This window comes from Aethina tumida, chromosome 7 (genome assembly GCF_024364675.1).
Source record: "Aethina tumida isolate Nest 87 chromosome 7, icAetTumi1.1, whole genome shotgun sequence".
In the NCBI taxonomy this organism is placed as follows: domain Eukaryota; kingdom Metazoa; phylum Arthropoda; class Insecta; order Coleoptera; family Nitidulidae; genus Aethina; species Aethina tumida.
In genome coordinates, this window is record NC_065441.1 from 719,612 (window position 1) to 743,264 (window position 23,653).

The window sequence follows — 23,653 nt, forward strand, 5'->3', positions numbered from 1 at the left end:
TACCATTTTAAAAATCTATACAATCAAGGTTGCCAACATAGGTTTGTTTACAAACAAAGTTGCCGAGAAAATACAATAACAATACAATTTATTGTATTGGAACAAAATGGATACTCAGCAAATTGCTCAGTTTATGCAATTTCAAGAAACTATGCTTAACACAATAACAAAGCAAAACCAGGAGATGCTCACTGCTTTAAGGGAACAACAAGCTACGTTTCGAGAATTATTTGGAGATGAAAGGTATCAAATAAAACAAAGAATATTGTGCGAAATTGCTGCTCAACTCAATCGGAGCCAGTAACAATTAGTGGCAGCTCTCAGATCCGATATTGTAGACTGCGAATTTCAGTGCTTGTGTCAATCGCAGACATTTTTCTACGTGCACAGTCAGGCTACACGTTTCTACCAAGGGACCAATTAAAAAAATTGAACTTGAAGGTACCGTTATCACCGGCATCGATAGAATTCCACTCGTACACTCGAGACGCTTTTGTTCCTGACAGGAAGATCATCTCAGAAGAGGAAGTTTACATAGTCACTGAAGAATACTCGGCGCTACTCGGAAGAATTTGGATTCCTCTATTCAACATTGACCTGAGCACCATCGATCAGGACCACGGATCATCATCTCGAGGCCGATCAATCAGAAGCGTCTAAGATAAACAAGAAATTTTTTCTGAATTCTCCGGTATTGAACGTGTTCCGGATCTCACTGTCCAGTTGAAATTGCGCAAAGGGGCGAAACCAGCCTTTTGACGAGAGAGTCGAGTTCCCTACGCTTTACTGGATCGCGTCAGCCAGGAACTAGAAGGTCCGGAGTTCCAAGAATCCTGAACTCAAAAAGCTTAAGAATAAGCTCGAGGAAGAAGATAACCTGGACCTGGATTCCATCGTGGATAGCGGCATCATCTTCAATGAGCAGCGCGTTGTCGTGCCAGCATTTCTTCAATCGACGGTTCTACAAGAATTACACCGCACGAAGAGATTGCGCTCGAGTCAAACAGAGCCTTAAAAAGCACCCCTGCAACGTTGGAATAAGTTTGAACAAAACTGGCATCGTTGTCGATGCAAAACAAAATGGGCACAGGTCGAAACTGGTCATTCAGCACCAACATCCAGTTCTACCATCGCCATCTTGAAGAACATCTTCTCACAACATGGGTTTTTTCCAGTGAAAGATTCCAGGACTTCTGCAAGAGATCTGGGTTATTTCTCACAGCCCCCCCCCCCCACCAAGCGAAACGTCTAACCTCTCAAAAATTGAATTGTGGCATTGAAGAAGAAGAAAAAATTCTGTAGATACTGATTCGTCCTATGAGGATTGAACTTGAAGCCTTGAAACCCACGAACAGCAACGACAAAAACTCGTGGAAAGTGGGGATCATCATCATCAAGAAATTTGATCAACTTCACTATCTCGTCAAACTCTATGATTGACCAACTCTTCAGTTCAAAAGTTCAATTGCCGAGACCAGAAACGAGAATTCTTCAAGTCTTTGATCAACAACATAGCGAAAACCAGGCCGAATATCAGGAACCAAACATGGGCGAACTAGTAAAGAGATCCTGAGCAAGAGAGAACGAACAGGAGATACCTGTCATGGACACGCATGGACTTCGAAGAAACGGTTCCTGAAAATCAAGAGGATCAAGAGAGAGAGCAACTTCCACATCGTATTTTCAAAATTTTCATATATTTTAATTGTAAAATTAAAGTCCAGTCAAGTTCAAAACCAAATATTTGATTTTATCATTTCTCAAATTTCAACAAAATATTTTGTCAATTTCAGTTAAATTCTTTCTTACAGCGAATTTGTTACATATTTAAAAATGTTCATTTACTGCCACATCGAATAATTTCTATTCTAACTTCAAGTTAAAATAGTAATTGCAGTTTGTAATTGTAGTAAATTACGATTCAAATTGGGCGCTACTGACAGGACTGGGAGAGAGATATGTATGTGTGTGACTTTGTCTAAGTATTAAGCATTCAAGTCAAGATGCAACAGATTATAAAGAATATTAGTATAATTAATTAAGTTTTGTTGTGTTCGTAGTGTACAATAAATAGTAGTATACACATAATTATAAATAATAATAATAATTATAAACATTAACATATAATAAGTAAACAACATAGAATGTAATGTAATCGCTTGCTCGCATAAACCGAGAGTACCCCGTAGGAGCAATCAGTGTAGAAGAGACTTACATCTTTGTGATCATGCAGTATACAAGAAAGGATATCATTTAGTAATTCTTTCAATTTATCTATTTATAAAAGAAATTTTTCTTATTGTATTTTCAAATAATTGTGTTGTTTCATATTTAATAATAACATTGCACTAAAAATACTTTCGGTAGGACTTGTATGTTATAAAGAGTTCCTGTCGTTACCCTCAAAGCTTCATTCAATATATTTTGTATTGTTCGAATGATGTAATCCCTGGCTAATGCATATGCTATTCCTGCATAATTAATCCTTGATCTTATGAATGTAATTCCTTGTTGAGTCACTTTTCTTAACAATTTACAGTGTTTTTCCTAATTCATTTTGTTGTCAAAAACAACTCCAAGGAATTTGATGTTATCAACTAATTCAATATTAGATCCATTAAGTGTTAAATTTAATAGGTGTTGGGTATTTTTTCCACTGAAAAGAATGGCCTTAGTTTTTTTTTTGGACGAAATTTAAGTCCTGTTTGTCTTGACCAGTGTTTGAGATGGCGGATGGATGTTTGAATATACCTATGGAATGAATGTTGACACCTCTTGCATATATAACCAGGTCATATGCGAATAGTCTGGCTTGAATTGGAAATACATATTATTGACTATATCATTTATCAATATTAAGAGTAAGGTTACACTTATGACAAATCCTTGTGGTGTCCCACAAGTGTGTGGCTTTGACACGGAAGGTTCTTTGATTGAGAAAATTTTAGATGAAATGATGTTTTCACGCTATGTCATAGGCTTTGTCCTTCCTTGACGAAACCCACTTTGTGCATTTGTTAGCTCATTGTTTATTTCTAGGGACCACATTAATCTTTTATTGATCATTTTTTCTAGTACTTTGAACATTGTTGATGTTAATGCAATTGGTCTGTAAGATTGAGGATCACATTGGTTTTTTCCTGGTTTTAGAATTAGGATTATGTGAGCTTCTGACTATCGTTTAGGAAAAAAGTCTGCAGTTTAGTTGTCATCAAAGTTTTCCTTGAAAATATCTACTAGTGTCTCCACTATTTCTTTACTATTTATTATGTTTTGGTTGTTTCTGATTAATTGTGATATTGCGTTATTATTAAGACCTTTCATTTTCCTGATATTTTTCTATATTAACTAGGTTGGAGAATTTGTTCCCTATGTTTTTTAAACTCTGTCCGATTTAATACCGTATTATGTCTTTTCACACTTGTTAGAGAAGTGTTTTTGGATTCAATTGCTTTAACACATTCAGTGTTCCACTATGGTACTATCTAGTACATCTTCTGCTGTTGATGTGATAATATTGGTACATCCGGGAGTAAATTGTGACCAGTTTGTTGTAAATAAAATTCTATTATTAACATATTTACTTTATTGTAAACTTAAAATATGAATATGAAAAGTACAAGCATCTTCGAGGAAAACAATATAACATAATCAGTTCATAATTACAGGAAAGGTTACATTCAATTGATTTACAAGAATATTCCACACATATCTGTTTAGTTGATACTAATAGGCACAAATTTATTATTCATTAATATTTGATTAATGACTACAATTCTTTGTTAATTATTAAAAATAAAAACTAGCTTATCAATTTACGTTTATTGCACATCTTTACAGAACATTAGTACAGAAATGTTGCTGTTTAAAGGAATTATGGAAACATTAATGTATGTTACATCTATCACACAATCAATATGATATGGGTTTATCAGAAAAAAAAGAACAAATAGCAGAAAATGTAAACATTTTTGTACCTTAAAGTACTCAAGAATAATCATAAATAATAATGAAAATTTTCTCTTATATAAAATAAGCGCCATGGAAATATACTTTCATGGATAAAATCAAAATTTTATTTTATATGATTTATTGGGAACGGAATTTGTATATAAGTATGTAATTAAATTTTATTTGCTTAGCCATTTAGTATGATATATATATATATATATATATATATATATATATATATATATATATATATATGTATTTGCAATTTGTGTTTATGTGATAGAGGTGAATATTTATTTTAATTAATATCAGTAATATATGATGAATACTTCATCAACACCTTAAAATGTTCTCAAACTCTATTCATTTACCATTTAGAGTTAATAAAAATTATACGCTCTATTATGTACGTAATTCAGTTCATAAACATTATTTAACAGTAACTGTAACTATCAAATGTACTAAATTAAAAATATATTGATAAATAATAATTTAATTTAAAACTATCATAAAATTGTTCCTAAACCATATCACTTGGGCCTAGGCGGTGTCGGCGGTGGCTGCGCCGAACTTAACGACATAGATCTCTGTGGAACTGGTGGTGGCTTAGAACTAGCCAATTGCACAGGCACTATATAAGTCCTACCTCCAGGAGGTTGAGCTGGTGGCGCCACACCAGGTGGTAATGCAGGAGGTGGGTAGTTTGGAGGTCCCCCCACCGGTGTCACTGATCCAGGTTCAGGGCTTGAAGGTGGAGGAGCCGCCTGTAACTGTTGCGGGCTAGACGTCGATTTGTGTGATAGATTATGTGGGGAATCTTGAGGAGATAATATAGGGCGGACACAACTCAGGGGCAGATGTGTTGACTTAGGTTTCGTAAGTTGAGGAGCAACCGATTTGTCTGAACCTGCAGCAACGTAGGAAAACACGCAGAGGACTGAGTAGCAAATCTGATCAGCCTAAAAAAATTTCTTATTATATATCTAAAATTTAAAATGCCTAGTCTATGTTAACAATAAAACTGACATTTATCTATTTTCTTGAAAAAACGGTACATTCATTAAACAAAACAACATATTAATTACATAACAATCACTAGGGTGCTTTAAAAAATAATATATACGATAAATAAAGCATATAGATTATAATCTACTAATGATATTTTAATTTTAAAAAGTGCACGATCGCCAAATAACTAAATAACAGAAATATGATATCGTTTTGAGAATTTTAAATTAATTAATTAACGTACTTCCTCAGTTTAAAATAACTTTTATTTGCTTCTATAAACCATCACCAATTAATGTAAAATACAAAATTATCACAAATCTTAAAATATAATACCATATTAAAAAGAAACAGAACATCAGTACCATCTAGTAAATAACAAATTAATAATAATTTTCCTATAACCAATAAAGGATACCACAACCTCAGTAAAGGACATTACCAACTAGCTATATATTTATATATACCATTTTAAAATGAGACATCCACATAAAATGTAAGATTTTGACAAATATGAAAATACATACTTATAGACAACAGACATATCACGTTTTTTGGTACGAAACCAAAATATACTGGGTAATTTTTTTGACGCCCTAACATAGGTATCCTGGTGTAAAATTTAATAAAAAATTAAGCATTTATTATATCTTTTCCATAAATTCGTAGTAGAATTTATAAGTCATGTAAAAAATTATCTCAGTAAAGAATTGAGAAAAGTAACCACAAATTTACGAAAAAGATATGATGAGAGGTGAAAGGAAATAAAATTTGAGTATTACGAGTTTTAATATAATTAATTAGTATAATATTCCAATATTGTCTAAAATTAAAATAATTTGTGCAATTTTTTATAGGCTTTTTCCATAGCCTTGATTTTCCCTGGCTTAAAAAAATAAATTCATTTATTATATACCCAGTTCAGATTTGCCAGAAAAAAATTACTAGTATGGCTTCTTTAATATTCATGTCTAAAAAATTACCTTGTAAGTTTTGATTTGGCCAAAAATCGTGATATTTTGCCTATAAGTACAAATTTACATGCTTTACAATCGAAAAAAAATTTATCGCTTTCAAATAGGCCACATTGTATATGTGTTAAACAAATATGTAAGGGAATAAAACAGTGTGTGTGTATGTGTTAATCGATGATGGTTTATTAAGACCGAAACTGGCGAACGAAAACTATTTAAAACCAAAAAAGTTTTTTTTAAACTTAATATATTTTATATCACGTTTGTTAGCATCGATTTGTTATTTTAATTAATTAAGATTATGTACATTTTGGTTGTAGTTTTAACTACATATGAGAATATAAAATTAAAATAAGTGTGCCTTACACTATGAGAAAAATACTCATGCAGTTCGTGATTCTTTAAGCTCATGTATATTCCGGGTCATGCAAATGGAAAAAATCCGGTGGAAAATTAATAATAACTGAGGAGCCTATAACATCAAAATAAATAATAAAATACTTTTTTTAATTAAGAGAACTAAATGTAATTAATTATTTATATAGGGTAACTCACCATAGGTGATTTATATTTCCTTTGAATAACATGCCTCGTTTTTGGGTCTGAAAAAATTAAGATTAAAAATCTATTTTATAATATTTAATGAATATTACTTACTGAATTCTTCAATGATAAATATGCTTCCTTGTTGCGTAAAACACTTCCTAATATGGTCGATCCTTACGAAAAACTGCAAAAAATCCCGAACAGATTGTAAATTAACAACCCAAAACTCAAAAAATAAAAAATGAAGAAAAACAGAAAAAAAAACATCTAAAAAGTCTGCTCCAAAATCGTTTTAAAGCAAAGCAATAGATAGAGAGTTATCGCATGCCGGTGGCAGTTAGCAGTCACATTAAAATAACTTATAAATAAATAAACTAGCCACAAAGCCAGCCAGGCCCTATTGAGATGGTTTGCCTCTGATGTAATATGGAACCTACGCTGTAATATCATTGACTAATTCACATTGTATTGATGTGTACGTGGTAGTAATATGCGGTGTTTGGGTAGTGATTGAAAAAAGTTTGTGTTGTTTGTTTATTGCGTTGATCATGCTTTTAACCGTTAATTTTTGGAAGCAGAACACACTACTACTGAAACTACAAAGTGTGTCGTGTAATAAGTAATTTGTGCGCCTTGAATCCAGGTCGAATACGCAGATTCAAAACTGATGGAATTTCGTGTATACTATGCTTAAATTTGGGTGTCGGAAAATTGAGATGCAATTTCACTACTTAAGAAACAGTAATAAGCGTGAACTAATCCAACAAAAACGTAAAATTAAAAAATAAATAAATAATTGTAAAATAATAAAAACTAATTTACTAAACTAACGACCAAAAAATATAGTTAATGTTATATAGACCTGATTGTTTCTATATACCTCAAAATCCTGAATTTTAGCCATTGGACGTATCGATGGTGGATAGAGATGAACAGGGTTACAAAAAAAATCAACACAGACATTAGTTAATCAATTAATTTTTTGTCGTTTCCAAGGACCATCTCAAAAGTTCCTGAGCTTTAGCGAGATGTCTAGACATTCAGAATAGTTTCCACTAGTAATGTATCAAACACATTTTCTGTCAATCTAGACATCTCATTGCCACAAAGTGACCACTCATTTACTAGAAAGATAAATAGAGAAAAAAGAAAAATATACATCCAGCATTCATATAGAAACTAATTTGTTGGCACATTCAGCATTTCATGCAAAATATTAATTTAAATATTAAAATGAAATGTCGTCGATTATCTACAATTATCAATAATATATATATATTTTTTTTTTTTTTGTAAAATGGTCCAATTGTCACATTTTAATATAAAATAAAAATAAATCAATGCATATGAATTGATAGGGAATATTTTTTAATTTTATAAAATTAATATGTGTTTCATCTAATTAGCTTAACTGTGATACATTAATAAAATTAAATTAGTTTTTAATGGTCGGCCTTTTATTAAGATACATAACATACACTATAAACCTATTTTCAAAAATGAAAAAAATTGATTTCTTCTGAAAAAAATATGCCTAAAGGCAGGGCAATTTTAATCATAACATATCTTTTTATAAGTAAACTATTTTTTTAATTTTGATGATCGTGTTCATTTAAAACTAATTCATTTGATAAGTTATAAACATAATTACATTAGTTACCATCACGTAAGAGTATAGAAAAAAACTAAATTTGGATCGTGTTTATAACTACTTACCCTCGGCCGTTGACCCTGACAAATAAGCCTAGAGAAAAATAAATAAAAAAATAACATATATAAAATATTACTACCTTTAGGATGGGATTCGACAGAATGTCTCTCTATCGAGTCAGTTACGTCGCAGAGAGGCCACCTACACACACTTGAATTTAAACTGATAAAAAATAACTAATAGGAGAAAATTTACAAATCATAACGAAATATTGACACTATTGATGTATAGTAGATGTAAAAAAACAAATGCAAGATGGCACCGAGCGAGTGGCAGAGCAAGTAGAAAATTTGAGTGGTCCTTGCAAAAAACAAATGCACATGTCACAGCGCACCGACAACATTTAACAGTCATCAGAATACAATTCAGGAGGGCAGAAGTCAAACTAAAATGATATCTAGTATAATAATTGGTACATTTATCTTAGATTTTATATCGGTTAGCTGATGAATCACATCTCGGTTTCCGTATTTCAATTTAAAAGTTCCAAGTTTTTATACAAAAATTTTTTAGTAAATTTAAGAATTTCTCATGATCTATATAGCAGCAACATATTTAATATTCCAAATAGTATATTTTGTATTAATTGCCAACTTAATTGGCAACGCAATTTATAATTAAATAGTAAATTTAATATATATATATATATATATATATATATATATATATATATATAAAATTTATTTATTTTATGAAAAACGTACCGGGCATATATATATGGAAATTGGGCCAATTTAAGTATGATTTCTGCCCAACCCAGACAAGTGTCCAATGAATAAACTTAATATATAATCTGTATACAAAGTCGCTTAAGTCAAACCAATGTAGCCATTAATATATGTAAATATATACGCAATATACACTGTGACAAAATTGTTGGAAGAGAAAATAGAACATTGTCGGCGATGTTGTACCTTGCTGTTAGCGAAGAGAAGTCCAACACCTTCCATGCAGACCTGCAACAGACCCCCCTCCCCGGTACTCATATCCTGAATAGGAAACTCGCCGCCTAATTCTGGAGCAGTACCTGCCACTCCGCCTCGTTCCATGGCATCCTTAATGCAATAATACAATTGTTTACACTGGAATAAATAAATTCCCATTATATTACTGGCAAATCGTTCGTAGGTTATATTACCTTTTTAGTGTAATATTTATGAAGCTGAGTCTGTTGTCCATTTCTTCTCCACAAGCATAATACCTTATTTTTAGGACTATAGGTCATATTTACAAGCCTTTCAAACCACCAACGTTCAACAATTACCCCCGAAACTGATCTCAAAACTAACCCATCATCTCTTACTTCCATAAATCTCAATTCACCACCTCCGTCAACACCCTGATGAACTGTGAAACTCTGTCTATGTAGTAACCTCGATCCAAGTGGTTTCAAATCAATATCATTTCCATTCTAAAATGAAACAGAGAATAATATGATTTTACTTAAAAATAAACATATTTGAATACACCTACCAAGTGATGAATTTGATCTAATAACAGATTAACTTCTTGACTATATACATAACCAATATGACTTTTTCCCAACAATCTTCTAATTTTTCTTTTCACTTCTTCTTTGTTACAGTTCAACATGACCAAAATCGCTGTCAAATTATATAACATGGTTGCTAATAGTTTATCTTCTTCATGCTCAAGTCTCTTTCGCTCAGTATCACTTAAGCCCTTGTACCTCTCCATCATCTCTCTTGGACCTTGATCCATTCCTATCATATCTCTTTCTTGGGATACTGCGTCCAAGAAAGCATCTTCCCAAAATTGCATTTGGTCCCATAAGCTAGATCTCTCTTTATTAATTAATCCCTCAAATAAGTATGTCCGAGGCGCATCGGGAGAAGGTGAAGTTACTGTATTAACCATCTGTCCCGCGTGATACCTAAACCCTGAACCTAGAGACGATTTACTGGACCACACACTTGCAGTTCTCTGTTTGGCAATCTTAGGAAACTGAAAATAAAAAAAAAAACAGTTGAAACGTAAAATTAAGTAAACAAATTTAAAACGACTTAAGCTTAAAGCACAATTTTATGTACCTGCAGAGTTTCAACTTCGGTATCTGAGACAGTGGACCGGAAAGAAGCCTGCGTACCGCCACGATTTAATCCGCATGCAGGGCCTGTGGTTATAGAACCTGTTGATGGTGAAACGGTGCCTCCAGACCCATGCATAGTGCCCTCAGCCTGTTTGCACAACATGTATTACAAGCATTTACTAACAAACATTTATTTAGATTTATTTATTTTATTTTATTATATAATTATATCAATATCTTTCTCAACCTTACACATTATTAATTATTTGTTCAAGTTAATTAGGTGATAGTTATGTGGTTACTTTTCTTATATACATAAATTGATATGTCAGTGGCAATGGGAGGTTAACGGATCCAACCGCAAATCCAATCCATTCCCAGGAAGATCTTCCTCGATTGGTCTTTTTCTTTCATTCAACCCATTGTCATATTTTGATCGTTTTTTTTAATTTCATTTAAATTTTGAAGGATTTGAATGATGTGAATTTGATAATTATTGCGACAAACTGATAGGGGTTGTACAGGGCATCAAAAAAAGTAATTTTGTCTTAAAAATCTCTATACGAAAATGAGTCGTTAATTAATTATTTTCTTGTTCTGTTATCTGTATAAGAAAAGACTACTCCTCAAACAACATTATTAAATTAGTAACAATCGCTTTTTATCGACTCATTTTATTCACTCATTTTTACTTTAAAAATTCAGATTCAAACCTATTTTTTAAATGTGCAGTTCTAAATTAAACTGGGAAAAAATTCGAAAAACCCCATACAATTGAGTGAAATATATTTATTTTTTCTTTGGAGAGGTCTATCACTCTACTGCACAAAATCGTAAAAATCGTAAAAATCGTAAAAAAAATATAAAATCGGATGAAAAATAATTTAATAATAAAAAAATGTGTTCGTTTTAATCTAATATTATATTATATTTTTGTTTTAATATGTCTATTACATTGACTTGTAGCAACATGAACATGCTAACAACCCATTTAATACTCACATCAGAATCAAACGATGTTAGTTTACTGAGCAGTAAGTTCTTCTTTTGTGTCAACATATCCTTAAACATCTCTGCAGTTGAATGTTGATCTTTATCTGATTCATCTCCCTGAATTAATCTAACTTCAGGTGGCTCTAAAAATTATACAAAACATTTTTTATGACAGCTAACAGAAATACAGAAAAATACCTGAATGTGATGACTTCCTTGAATTTTCCCAGTCAGATTGTATAGATAATCTTGGACTCTGTGGAGATCTTGGACTAGAACTCTATAAAAAGTTATTTATTACAGATTCCAATAAACAAAAAAATTTAAAACTTACACTAGTTATGTCGGTATTATAGTCTGCTAACTCTTTACTCCAATAATGAGTATGAGCAATTTCATGTAATTGAAATGCTGAAGCCATTCCTCCTAATCCGTAATTCCCAAAAGTTACTTCCAAACCATGTACTATTGCTTGCAATACTTTCAACATACCCTTCCAAACAGGCTTTGTAATACACTAGAAAAAATAATTTTCAAATTGAGTTTTTTCTAATTAATTTATATTAATTACACACCACATCATCGATATGATCATCTGGAGCAATTTTTCTATCTAAGGTTTTGTTCAATTTACTTAAAACAAAATTACGATAAGATTCATCCTCCATTAACTTTTTCAACCTATTTAATTTCAACCATCCCACACCTTCACCTTCCAAGACCTGATTGATAACATCCTTCAAAAAGGTTTGATTCTCACTGTTGGTTGCCGATTTATCTATAGATTGTTTCCTATGAATTTCATCTTGTTTTCTTGGAGTATGTTTTATTAAGGGACTTTTTTCAGCTAATCCCCTAGGACCTCTTTGAAATGGACCAAACATACTTATCTTTGTTTCTTTCGGTTTCTGTTGTTGAATGGATTGGGTTGGTTTTGGAGTTTCCTTTTTGCTTCCGAATAAATCGGAAAAAATATTTGTAGTACTTGTTGCAATTCCATTAAGATCTGGACTAAAGTTAGAGAAAAAATCTCGACTGGCTCCTGAGAACACGTTCCCTGAAGTGGCTACAATTGACGTATTACTGCTAGTTGAATCTTTCCTTCCTTCAGAAGACTTATTAAATGAGTCAGCCTGAAATAATGTTTACTTAGACAAAATATTAATAAAAAAATATTGATTTTTACTCTAAGCAATCCTTTTTTGGTGACCACTTCCTTTGCACTTTTAGTAAGATCATCTAACGTAGATTTACCAACGTAAGTTAAATCCTCAAATGTATTTTTGCTTACAGCTGTAGCAGTTTTACTTGCTTCTTGAACACTTTTTGTTGCTTCTTCCGCAGCTTTCTTTGCGTGTACAGTCAACTAAAATTTAATTTCATATATATTGCATTTCATTATATTGTTACAGGTGTGCATGAATTTCTAATAATATAACATTCAATATATATCGATATACATCATTACAAAGAAATGAATTAATTAAGTGAAAAGCATAAACCAAAAACTACAAACCTTATCAAATGGAGCAAATATATTGCTTTCCTCTGCTTCGGTTAATTTTTCTTTGGCTTGTAATTTTAACTATAGAAAAATATGTATATAGGACATAAAATTTACTGTGTGCTTCTATAAAAGTTGAAAGTATAAATGTAGGTATAATAAATAACAATACCTTATCCATTTGTGCTAATAAACCATCTTGACTACTTTGTCGAGTTGTTTCCTTGACCAATTCTTTAGCTTGAGAAGCAAATTGCTCGAAAAGTGATCCTTGGCTGCTTTGACGTTGTACACTTCCTGCAGTTGAAGGAGCTGAACTACCACCAGAAGAAGAACCAAAACTTGATGTTCTAACGAATACATTTCCAATACTGGGTTGCTTTTGAAGTATAGGGGTAATTGGTGGAACCTATAACAATATTCGCTATATCATGTGACTTTTGATACTTTGAACTTTGAACATTATCTGTTCATTCTTTCATAATATTATCATTTTATTCTGTAAATTTTGTTGTGACCTTATTAAAATATTTTTCAACAATATCATGAAAACTATGCTAACACTTACCGGCGTGACAGATCTTCTAGTTTTCCTAGGTGTTGATGGTCTATCTAGTGATTCACTATTGGTACTGCTAGCAGATTCAGTCTTTACAGTATTCATACTAACTGTAGTTTTTGGTGTCATTGTAGAATTAGAATCGGATTCATTTTCACAACTTCCGCTCTCCTCTTTATCAACTTTAGAGGTCGATTTGATAGTTTCACTCTTATTTTTACTGTTGTATTCAATTTCTGAGTCACGGTTAAATGAAGGTGAACTTAAATCTGAATCACTACTAGATGAAGATTGTGGTGAGTCTGATCTAGTAACGGGAACTTCACCGTCTGGATAGTGTAATTCAGAAGGAGGTTTGTAAACTTGTGCCACGTCTACATTAGAACAAATAGATATGTTTCGAGCAGTAGCTTTTCTCTGCTCCTGATAAGACATACAACTTGGTGATAAATCAGAAGATTGCATTTCTGAAACAAAGTCACTGAGTGATGAATAACTGGAACTAGTGCTATCCACTTCTTCAGAATCGGAGCCACTTTCATCAGTTGGTTGATTTTCTTGATATTGAAGACACCTGTGAATAGAATTTTATAATTCCAATCATGTCATAAATATATAATTTGTTACCTAAGTGCGCCATTTAAAGAACTACCATCATCCCATACGATAAATTTAAGGGGCTCTAAATTATGAAGATACCATTTTGGTTTATCACCAACTAAAGATGGATCTAAAACTCCTGTGTGGACTCTTTGAAAAGCGACGTTGGTAGGAGTTAAAGACCATTCTGCAAGAAACTCGACTGCTTGTGTTCTTGCAAATCTATTTAAAAACTGAGAAGCTCTCGGTCTTGATCTGAGAAAGCTATTAATTTGAAAAGCAACTACGGGACGTGGATACAACCTCAAAGTTCTTGTATGCTCAGAGAAATTTGCTAGAAGATTTTGTGAGTTAAAGAATCGAACCTAAAAATATATATTTAAAAATGAATTAATAAACTATAAATAAATCATTTACCATCGCTATTCTCGTTGCAACATCAACAGAATCAATATCACTTCCATAAATAAAAGGATTATAAATTGCTTGAGAAGATGTTATAATGGTATTAGTCCTTGGAGGCACTGGTGACTGGGGTGACAATGGTAATTTCGGCGACACAATTGGCGTTTGTAGTTCTGGTGAATTTTGTTTATTCACACTATAAAATAAATCATTTTGTCTATTTGGTTTATTTTTTTAGCTAATGTTACCTTAAGGTAGTACCAGAAATACTGTCCCTTCTTGAAGGTTGAAGCTGGTTACTAGATGTAGATGGAGTTTGAAGGCTAGTCATTGCCTGTAGCATTTATATATTGTTTTAAAAAAATAGAATATGTTAACAAATGTTCTACATTTACTAAAAACTTTTAAATCAAGCTTTCTAAGCTATCACAGTTTGTTTTCTCAATCTCACGACTACATTAGCAATAAGAAAAATTTATTTACTTTTAATTAAAGATATTTAGGTTTTTTACTATAAGCAAATCGAAACTGTAAAACGATTTAACAACAATTTTATTTGCTCTTATGTTTCTAAAATTAAATTTACATTACATTCAAAAAGGTAAAAATTACCCGGTCCACTAACAATCAACAGTTCTCGAGACGGGTATTTTTATCCGACCCGCTTATAGTGTGTTAATAATCAGTTCACATATTTATTCAGTGTCATAAATATTCATTTATTAAAACGCATATATTTAAAACTTTATACTGACAACACAAAAAAATTGTGATTTTTTTGGAAAAGTTCTTGCTTTATTGACATATTGTCTTATCATAATATTTTGTAATAATTATATAAGAAATTATTTATGTAATTTTGTAATTATTAATATTAATATATCAAATGGGATTGATTAATTTAATTAATTTAAACATCATGCATTTTAAAAAAATTCATAAAATTTCATTGGATGTTACGATTCAAGGTAAAATTTCTAATACTGTAATATAAGTTCTAGCTTAAAACTACTCTGTATATTAGTACAGGTGTATCAACATGCAGTGCAAAAACAAATGAACAATATTTACGCCAGTGCCAACTTGGTCCATTAGTTGCATAGCCTTAAGTAAATATAGAAGATTAGATAAAACTAGAAAACATTCTTATTTAAAAAGCAAAAAATTATAAATTTGGGAATCTTCTTGAACACTGAGATTCCCAAATTATGAATTATAAATAAATTTAGTTAAATATTTCATACGGCTCATACTTAATACTTTTAAAAAATAGTTAAAAATTTTTAATGTAAACTAGAGAAATACTTACTTGTTTTAGGTGGTTCTTTAATATAGTTCCTTCAGGTTCTGGCAAAGGTGGCACTTCAGAGGGAGAAATTAATTTATTAGAATCTAAATCTATTAAATAAACATCATCTGGTAATCTAAAATATATATATATATATAGATATTAATATACAACCACATTATATATTTTTGAACATACTTAAAATTTTTTTTGTACATTAAAAAACTTGCAGGTAATCCTATTACAAAGGGCGTAGGTGCTAACAGCAACTAATAACAATTGTAAGGTATTATTCATGTTACGACATTTTTTATACTTCTAACCTGTTCAGCACAGTTCATACAAGTAGGTAATAGTGGTATAACAGGAAACATGTATTCCAAGGGATAAATCATGGCAACAAATGCCATCACCGACATCGACAGAGCATTGTAATCCCGTGATTGAAAAACTACTTTGTTTTCTAACAAGATTATTGTCAAAACCTTAATACACATATCAACACCTACAATCAAAAAACACTTTATAATCATTTTTGTAATATATTGCTAAATTACCTAATAATTCAAGTGGCAAATGCAAAGGAAAATCAACAAGACTGAAACGCGTATGACTCGGCAAAGCGAATATCAACGGCTCATATACACTCGGAGATAATACTTCTAACTCAATTCTAAAAAAAATATATTGTATATTATAAATTTAAAGATTTTTATTGAAATTATACTTAGTTTTTCCAGGAATGGGAACTGGAGATGAAAGTAGTCTCAAAATCCAAGTTTCTATTTCTTTTACATCATGAAGAACTATAGAGGATGCACCGTCACCAGAATGGCCAGTAAGGACACTCCATACAGTATCGCTAAAATTTGTACTGTAAAACTATTTACATCTCATTTATTTTTTGACAGAATAATTCACTTAAGATGAAAACCATCTTTCTAAGAAGGAAAAATAAAATACATGAATTTGTCTATGGCACTAAGAAAATATAACAAATACATTTAAGTTTTAAATTCTCAGAGATTAAACTGCATTTTATTATGTTTATTACCATAAATTTTTTATGATCAATTGATCAATGAAACAAATGTTTTTAGATTAATTCTGCAATAATGAAAATTGTTGTGAACTCCCTATTCCTACAATTAGAATTAACAAATAATAGGATGTATTTAGTATATTTACTGGTAAATTTAACTACAAAAAACTAAATAATTGTTGTATATTTTTCTACAAATATGTAATAATACAATTTGTTTCACAGTTTTTTGTTTCAATTGCAGATCTTCTTCATTTCATTCCACGGCTTGATTAATCAGAAAAAAATAAAGACATTAAAAAGAACCGATTCTTTTATGGGTAACAGGAAGAAACAAACATTTTTTCCGTCTCATTAAATAAAACATTATAAATATATTTAATATTTTGATATACTAAATGTTATTATAATGAAACAACATAAAATGCATATTATACATATGTACAATGTGTATATTATTGTAGTGTGAATATCGATCGAAAAGCGTTTGATCCGACTAAATTATGAGAGAGTCATAGTATACGACAGAGACTGGGAGACTTTTACTGTCTCTGTCGTCTAAGATGTCTCTTTCAAAAATTCAATCGGATCAGACACTTTTTGATCGGTATGTAGTCTAATGTATAAAATTATATTTTTAGTAGACAAAAATATATATGTCGTTAAATATTTTTCCTGTTTAATTTAAATAATATTTTAATATTACAGATATCATCAGATTAATTTCATCACATAATTGTAATTAAATTACAAGGAAGAGAATAATCCCTCAATAAATTATATATTTTTATTACCGTGACGCCTGTTTGGATCCACCGACGCGCCTCGGATGAGACGACTCGTTACATGCGTCGATCAATTTTTTTAGAATAAATAGGCACTCTCGAAACATTGTGAAAAACGGATGATGCGACAGCAGACACAATGACGTCAGAGAGTGATTCCGTATTCGCTATAACCAAGACAGCAAAAACAAGCATTTATTATTAATTGAATAATCTTTAAAGAAATGAAACCATTCAAACATAAATTTTTCAGTTCTTTGAAGTACAAAGTCAATTGATGATATATTTTGCACCAAATATTACAAAAAAATTAATTTCGTCAAAATAAAACAAACTTAAAAATATATATAATTTTGGAAAATTTGTTGAAAATCATATGTAACTAAATTACAATTTAAAAAGACAAACAGGTAAAATTCCTATAAAAATGTCATGTATATACTTACTTGGCGCCTTCGACTTGCTCTAGGAGAAGGCGATAAACTTCCTCCACTTTCTGAATCATTGGAAGGACCTGTTACCCCTAAACGAGGGGCTGGTAAAACATGGAGACCGGGTGTTTCGGAGTCTCTACGACTAGGACAATCTTTCTCAGAGTCGCTCGGTCCAACATTGCTACTTCTATAGTCACTGAAAGAAATTTATCAATTCACAAAGAAAATGCCAACCTTTAATGACAACATTAAACAAAAATAAACACCTGGAAAAAGCAGAATCTGAACTTTTTTCCATGCTCTTCCTCCATGAATCCCTCCTTAAAGTAGTATTTGTCCTTTTCGCAGAAACACTTATTTTCTCAATGGGCCTGTAGAAATTTACACAAATTCCGTATCTAGTTTTTCCGGAATCTTTGTCAGTTAATGTAAAAACAAACGACGAGGCTTCACGCAAAGCAGTTTTTCTAGGTCCTACTGAAGAACATCCTTCGGGCTGACAAAAGTATACCATATCTAGAGGCATTGGAAAATCTTTGTGGTCCTCTATAGGATATCGACGGAGAAGCTCAGGCGGCTTAAATTATACGAAAGTTTTTACTATTCATGTTTTTAATATAATAAATTATAAATAATGTCATATAATAATTATAATTATAAATACTCTAATTGAAGTGTTTTTAATTATGATTATTTATCAAAAAATGGTACAAACAATCAGACAAGAATAAAGATTACAGCAAAGATTAAATATATATTTTCTGCAATTGTATAGTTAAATGCGCGGTAAGATTGGTTCCTGCAGTGTCAATTTTATTGATCCCAGGTACAGTAATAGTTAAATCAACCATTTTTTAGTTCAAATAGCAAACAAAAATCTTACAACATCCCAACTCTTAAGAAAAGACTTCGCACTCGAATTATTTAGCTGAATACAGTTAAGGGTTCTACAATTATCAACGAGAGTTGAAAATTAATAAACTGTATTATTTTCGAATGAGACCAGTATTGGCTTACAATCGGATGATTGGGGGTCCCTGTTTTAAGAGGTCAAGCTAGGCTACATGCTGCCCAACCGGTCCCCAAATATAAAGGAGGAAGTGTAATATTTTAGAATATCCGGTCAAAGTATGTGGATTTAATGCTATAACCTGTAATAAGTCTCTGGAGTAGTGCTTTCAAGGATTCGTTCATATTTAAGCAGGATAATGCTCCTCCACATACCAACAGAAAAATTATTTGGAAATTGAAGGTGTGATCAAATTAGAATGGCTTTCTTGTTCACCGGATTTTAATCCCATTGAGCATTTGTGGGATTACCTGTGAAAAGTGCACAAATTAGTGTGATAATTGATTGATAAAACTTTAAATATTGTGCTCCCACTCCCATTGAGGAGTGCACAACATTGCACCTTTGAACAAAGAAATGTAAATAAAACAACTGCATAGAAAAGGTATTTCATATCAGAAAATTGCGAAAAATTTAAATGACTCGAAGACAATTGTCGAAAATACAGTAAAATATAATCCCTAAAAGAAAAAGCTGGAACAATGGGTGTTTCAACAAGCCAACGATCCAAAACCTACATGGAAGGTGGCACATTGTGAGGTAAAAGTGTCACTAATAAAGAAGCCATCTGGTTCCTGGTGGAGGAAGGGTGAAAGTCAATTCTCCAACTCTCTTCAATTGCCAAAAGTTGATAGACTCGATCCCTCGTCGGTGTTTGGCAGTTATTAAAAATGAGACATAGCAAGTAAGTGCTAAATAGATTATAGTAAATAAATCCATTAAAACATATACTTTTTAGGCTATTCTGAAATTTGTCCTATTTTATATCACATGAAAGTTTAATGAATTTTATAAATCAATTATTTTTCTTAAAGGATTTGAAATATTTTTTTAAATTTATTGAAAAGATTGGTTTAATTTGCATTTTTCTGTATCTTTATTATTTTTCACAACACTGTATGTCGATACAATTCAATATGTATATTAATTTGTAATTTTTAAAAAGCAAAGATGCATTTTATTTGTGACTCATTTTAAATACTAACTAAAGGTTCATTTATTCAAATCAAAATTTGTACCATGTATAAAATAATTAAATAATATTATATTAACAACATAACATAAAATACTTCATATTTATTTATTTACTTGAATAGAACTTGATGAAGGTTGTCGGTTAGGATTGCATCCGGCACTTGATGACCCTCTCGCCCCTATAATTGTTAGATAATCAATTAATCGGGGGCACAAAAACTGCCTTTCGTTGTCCAACGACATTGTGATGATTATCGAATGGTCACCTAATTTTCTTCCAATAAATAACTTCTTTGATCATATCGATGTAATATTCTAATAATTCTCCCTGTAAATTACAGTTAATATATAAGATTAACATTCTAATATATTATAAATTTATTAAAAATACTTTACAAAAATGTTAGTATTAGATGTTTTACAATGTCTATGAAAATCATAATATACCTACCTACTATAATAAATTTAATAACAATTAAATAAAATACCTAGAGGCATGTCTTGCAATTAACGGAATGTCATGTGATCAAACATTTATCATCCGGTCCCCCTGAAAAATAATAATATCAAGTTCTACTCTTGTAACAAAATGTATTTAAATTCCTTTTAATTTATTCTAAGTCGACATTACATTTTCAGTTATTTTTACATACACCTAAGGTATTTATTTTATAGTATTATAGTATTATTTTATATGAATTTGGAAGAGATTGTACCTTTCTGGCGTTATGCATATGATTAACTAAAGTTTTTGGTGTTTTATTCTCACAGTAAAAACTGTGGTAATAAAACACCAAAAGAGTTCATACGTTTTTGACAATCTATATTGTATTCACACAAGGCAGGGAGTGAAGTGAACAATACTCATTCACACACAGTACACGTGATTGTCAACAGATAAAGATATCCAAATAAATAAATTTTAAATAGATAATAATAAATTAAATAAATATGTTACCGGAATGGCAGGAGACTCTTTATGTTTGAATTTGAGTATGATATAGGTATCAACATGACGCAACCTTTCCAAACTGACCAATGATTCACATGTGGTTAATGTCTTCCCATTTTCACTTTCACATTCTTATATGTTAGTATAAGTTTTTATTAAATTCCTACTATCAAAATTAAGAACAGTAAAACAATAAGTAAAGGTTAAATATTATGAGTAATATGTACTGCAGTTGGAGATTAGCTAGCTCTACCTCCTATTAAAAATAGTATTAACTAGGCAATACATACTCATCCAAACAGTGCGTACCCGTTACAAGATAATTACGAATGAAAAATTGATTGCACAATATATAAGAATGACTAAAGCGGTGCACACAGAACAGTCACACTGGTTTATCTGTTCTGTTAATTAATATATTAATTAAAATTGCAATTGTAGTTATTATAAAAATTAGAGATACCCACAGGTGGTTTTTGCCCTGATGGATGTGTGAGATCGTTTCCAATTGTATGTCTTATTTTGTGACTTTATGTAGTTTGTTTAATTTTATAGGATGATTTTATCTTTTTTCTGATGTTATGTCTACGGTCTTAATTTTGTGAGAGATTGTTGGTATTCTGGAAAGAAATAGTCTGAGTGGAAGTATGCGGGCCTACAAGTTTTTTAGGAATATGTCGGATATTTTTCTTAGGAACCGGATTTTAGTTAGTTTTTACTGTTATTAATTGGTTTTTTCGGATGGTTTTGGTACTGAATCTGGAAAGGAGTTTATTTCTTTTTTCTGTAGCCCTGGTTTAGATTTTAGCATGTGGGTTATAAGATATAGGATAGTCCTTTTTCTTTCCGTGATTTCGCAGAAATTTATGAAATCGGTTATTATTGTTGGCCAGTAGAAGTACTTCCTTATGTGTTTTTCGATTTCTGTTATTCCTCGGTAGTTTGTGAAACCTTCATAATAATCCTTTATTATGCTCTTCTGCCTTTCAGTATTGTTGACAACCTTAACAACAATATTATACTTTACTAGATCATATGAGCTGTCCTTAAATTTGTTATTAATACTTCGCATATTAGTGAGTATAAGTTTTCAAAATATATTCCGTATTTTCTTCTTTCAGGAGTCGATGTAATTTTTAAAGAAATTAACAATATTTTCTTCGAATTCTCAGCATAAATACGGTGTTTATTAGAGAATATCTGTTCTGTGATTGGATTTATGGTGGCATAATGTATGGGTTTTACTATGATTTAATGTTTAGTGGATACGGAATACTGGATTTTCCTTGTTTTATATTCTGCGGAGTTATCTTGAGGTATAAAGATATTTAGTAGTCCTCAAAAAAATTGTAAGTATTTGTCCATCTTTTCTGTTTCATTTATGTTGGATAATGCGTCTGTATTACTATTCAATTTGCTTTAAAGCGCCAGTCTCACAAGATTTTAAATTTTCATCCGAAAAGACATGGTCTAAAATATTTAGTTGCCCAAACGATAGCTAACATTAGTTTGTCACTTCTGACGGATCCTTGAGAAAGAACAGCTCCTATTGCGAAATCACTGGTGTCTATAGTTAGATTAAATGGTTTCGTAAAATCCAGATATTGTAGTAGGGGTTGATTCATCAGTAGCAATTTTCCAAACATGTTATAAAGTCCGGTGTGTGTTTTATTTTCACATTGATGAATTTCCGGTAATATCCTAAGAGTCCTAGAAATGCCTTGATCTCTTTAGTGCTTTTAGGTATTTGGTAATCCTTTATTGCTTTAATTTTATCCGGGTTGGGTTTGATTCATTCAGGTGTTATAAGGTGTCCAAGAAATGAGACTTCTTGGCGTAAAAATTCACACTTGTCTATTTGGATTTTTAGGTTACTTTCTCTGAGTAGTTTGAAAATTGTTGGAATGTGACAAACATTTTTCATGAATAAAAATCATTCATTCATCTTGACATAATAGACCATACCAGTATATCTTCACCATTTTCAAAAATGTAAATTAACTTATAACTATTTTTATGAAGTTTTACTATAGAAAAGCTCATATTAACCATATAAACTAGTACCGATGTGGCAACAGGTTTTTATCACGCAAACTGGTCCGGTGTTGCGACATTTATAACACATTTGACAAATATTCACTAATTAATTTCTCGAAAACCGGATATAGTTTATATCAGCGCAACTCAATTTGTTAGTTTACATTTACTTTGTTTCAGATTTACCTCTTTAAATATTTTTGTTTAAAATAATTATAATCCAAAGATAATACTTTATGAACAGCAGTATCTTGCTAGTGTCATTACTTAGCCAATCATATATAAATTGAATAACTTTGATTTTTGTTGAGGAAATGATTTGCTTGAAATAAATTGTGACAAATATGTATGTATGTATGTATCGTTATTTGTGATATTTTAATAAAATAACAAATAATTACTAGTATATCGTATATCATAATTTTAAGGATAAACACATAAATTGATTAATTTTACTATATTCAATGCTGCTATCATTAAATGTCTAAAAATTTTCTTTCTATCCAGAAGAAATAACAAATATTTTAAATGTAAATTAAATGTTCTACTTACGATAAGAAAATATATTATTTTATTCCATTGCTACAGTATATCAACACATATGATAATTCACTAATATTAAAATCAATATGTTATCTCTGTGCCACTTTCGATTCTTACTAATAATTACATAATTCACAAGGTTTTAGTTTTACTGAAAAATTATACTAAACAGAAGCAAACATTAACCCACACCTGCTCGACGCCACATAAACAGAACCAAAACAGCT

General features: G+C 30.9%; 1 protein-coding gene across 2 annotated transcripts; it reads right to left on the minus strand.

Moving 5' to 3' along the window:
• Positions 1-3,571: 3,571 nt before the first annotated feature.
• LOC109605186 (MAP kinase-activating death domain protein) lies at positions 3,572-23,653 on the minus strand. 2 transcript variants are annotated; one of them, XM_049969601.1, is made up of 30 exons: positions 23,436-23,653; positions 20,346-20,444; positions 20,009-20,222; positions 18,117-18,427; positions 17,863-18,037; positions 17,426-17,583; positions 16,317-16,451; positions 16,147-16,262; positions 15,913-16,094; positions 15,788-15,858; positions 15,611-15,725; positions 15,373-15,405; positions 14,550-14,635; positions 14,314-14,497; positions 13,924-14,261; positions 13,306-13,870; positions 12,910-13,146; positions 12,750-12,818; positions 12,420-12,599; positions 11,809-12,366; positions 11,568-11,750; positions 11,432-11,513; positions 11,243-11,376; positions 10,242-10,388; positions 9,664-10,155; positions 9,329-9,601; positions 9,105-9,272; positions 6,591-6,663; positions 6,489-6,535; positions 3,572-4,910 (listed from the first exon to the last, which is right to left on the minus strand). In XM_049969601.1, the coding sequence occupies exons 3-30, from the start codon at positions 20,135-20,137 to the stop codon at positions 4,482-4,484; spliced, it is 5,670 nt and encodes a 1,889-aa protein (XP_049825558.1). In that variant the 5' UTR covers positions 20,138-20,222; positions 20,346-20,444; positions 23,436-23,653; the 3' UTR covers positions 3,572-4,481. The 2 variants fall into 2 exon arrangements, with proteins under 2 accessions (XP_049825558.1, XP_049825557.1); XM_049969600.1 differs by having other exon boundaries at positions 17,863-18,046.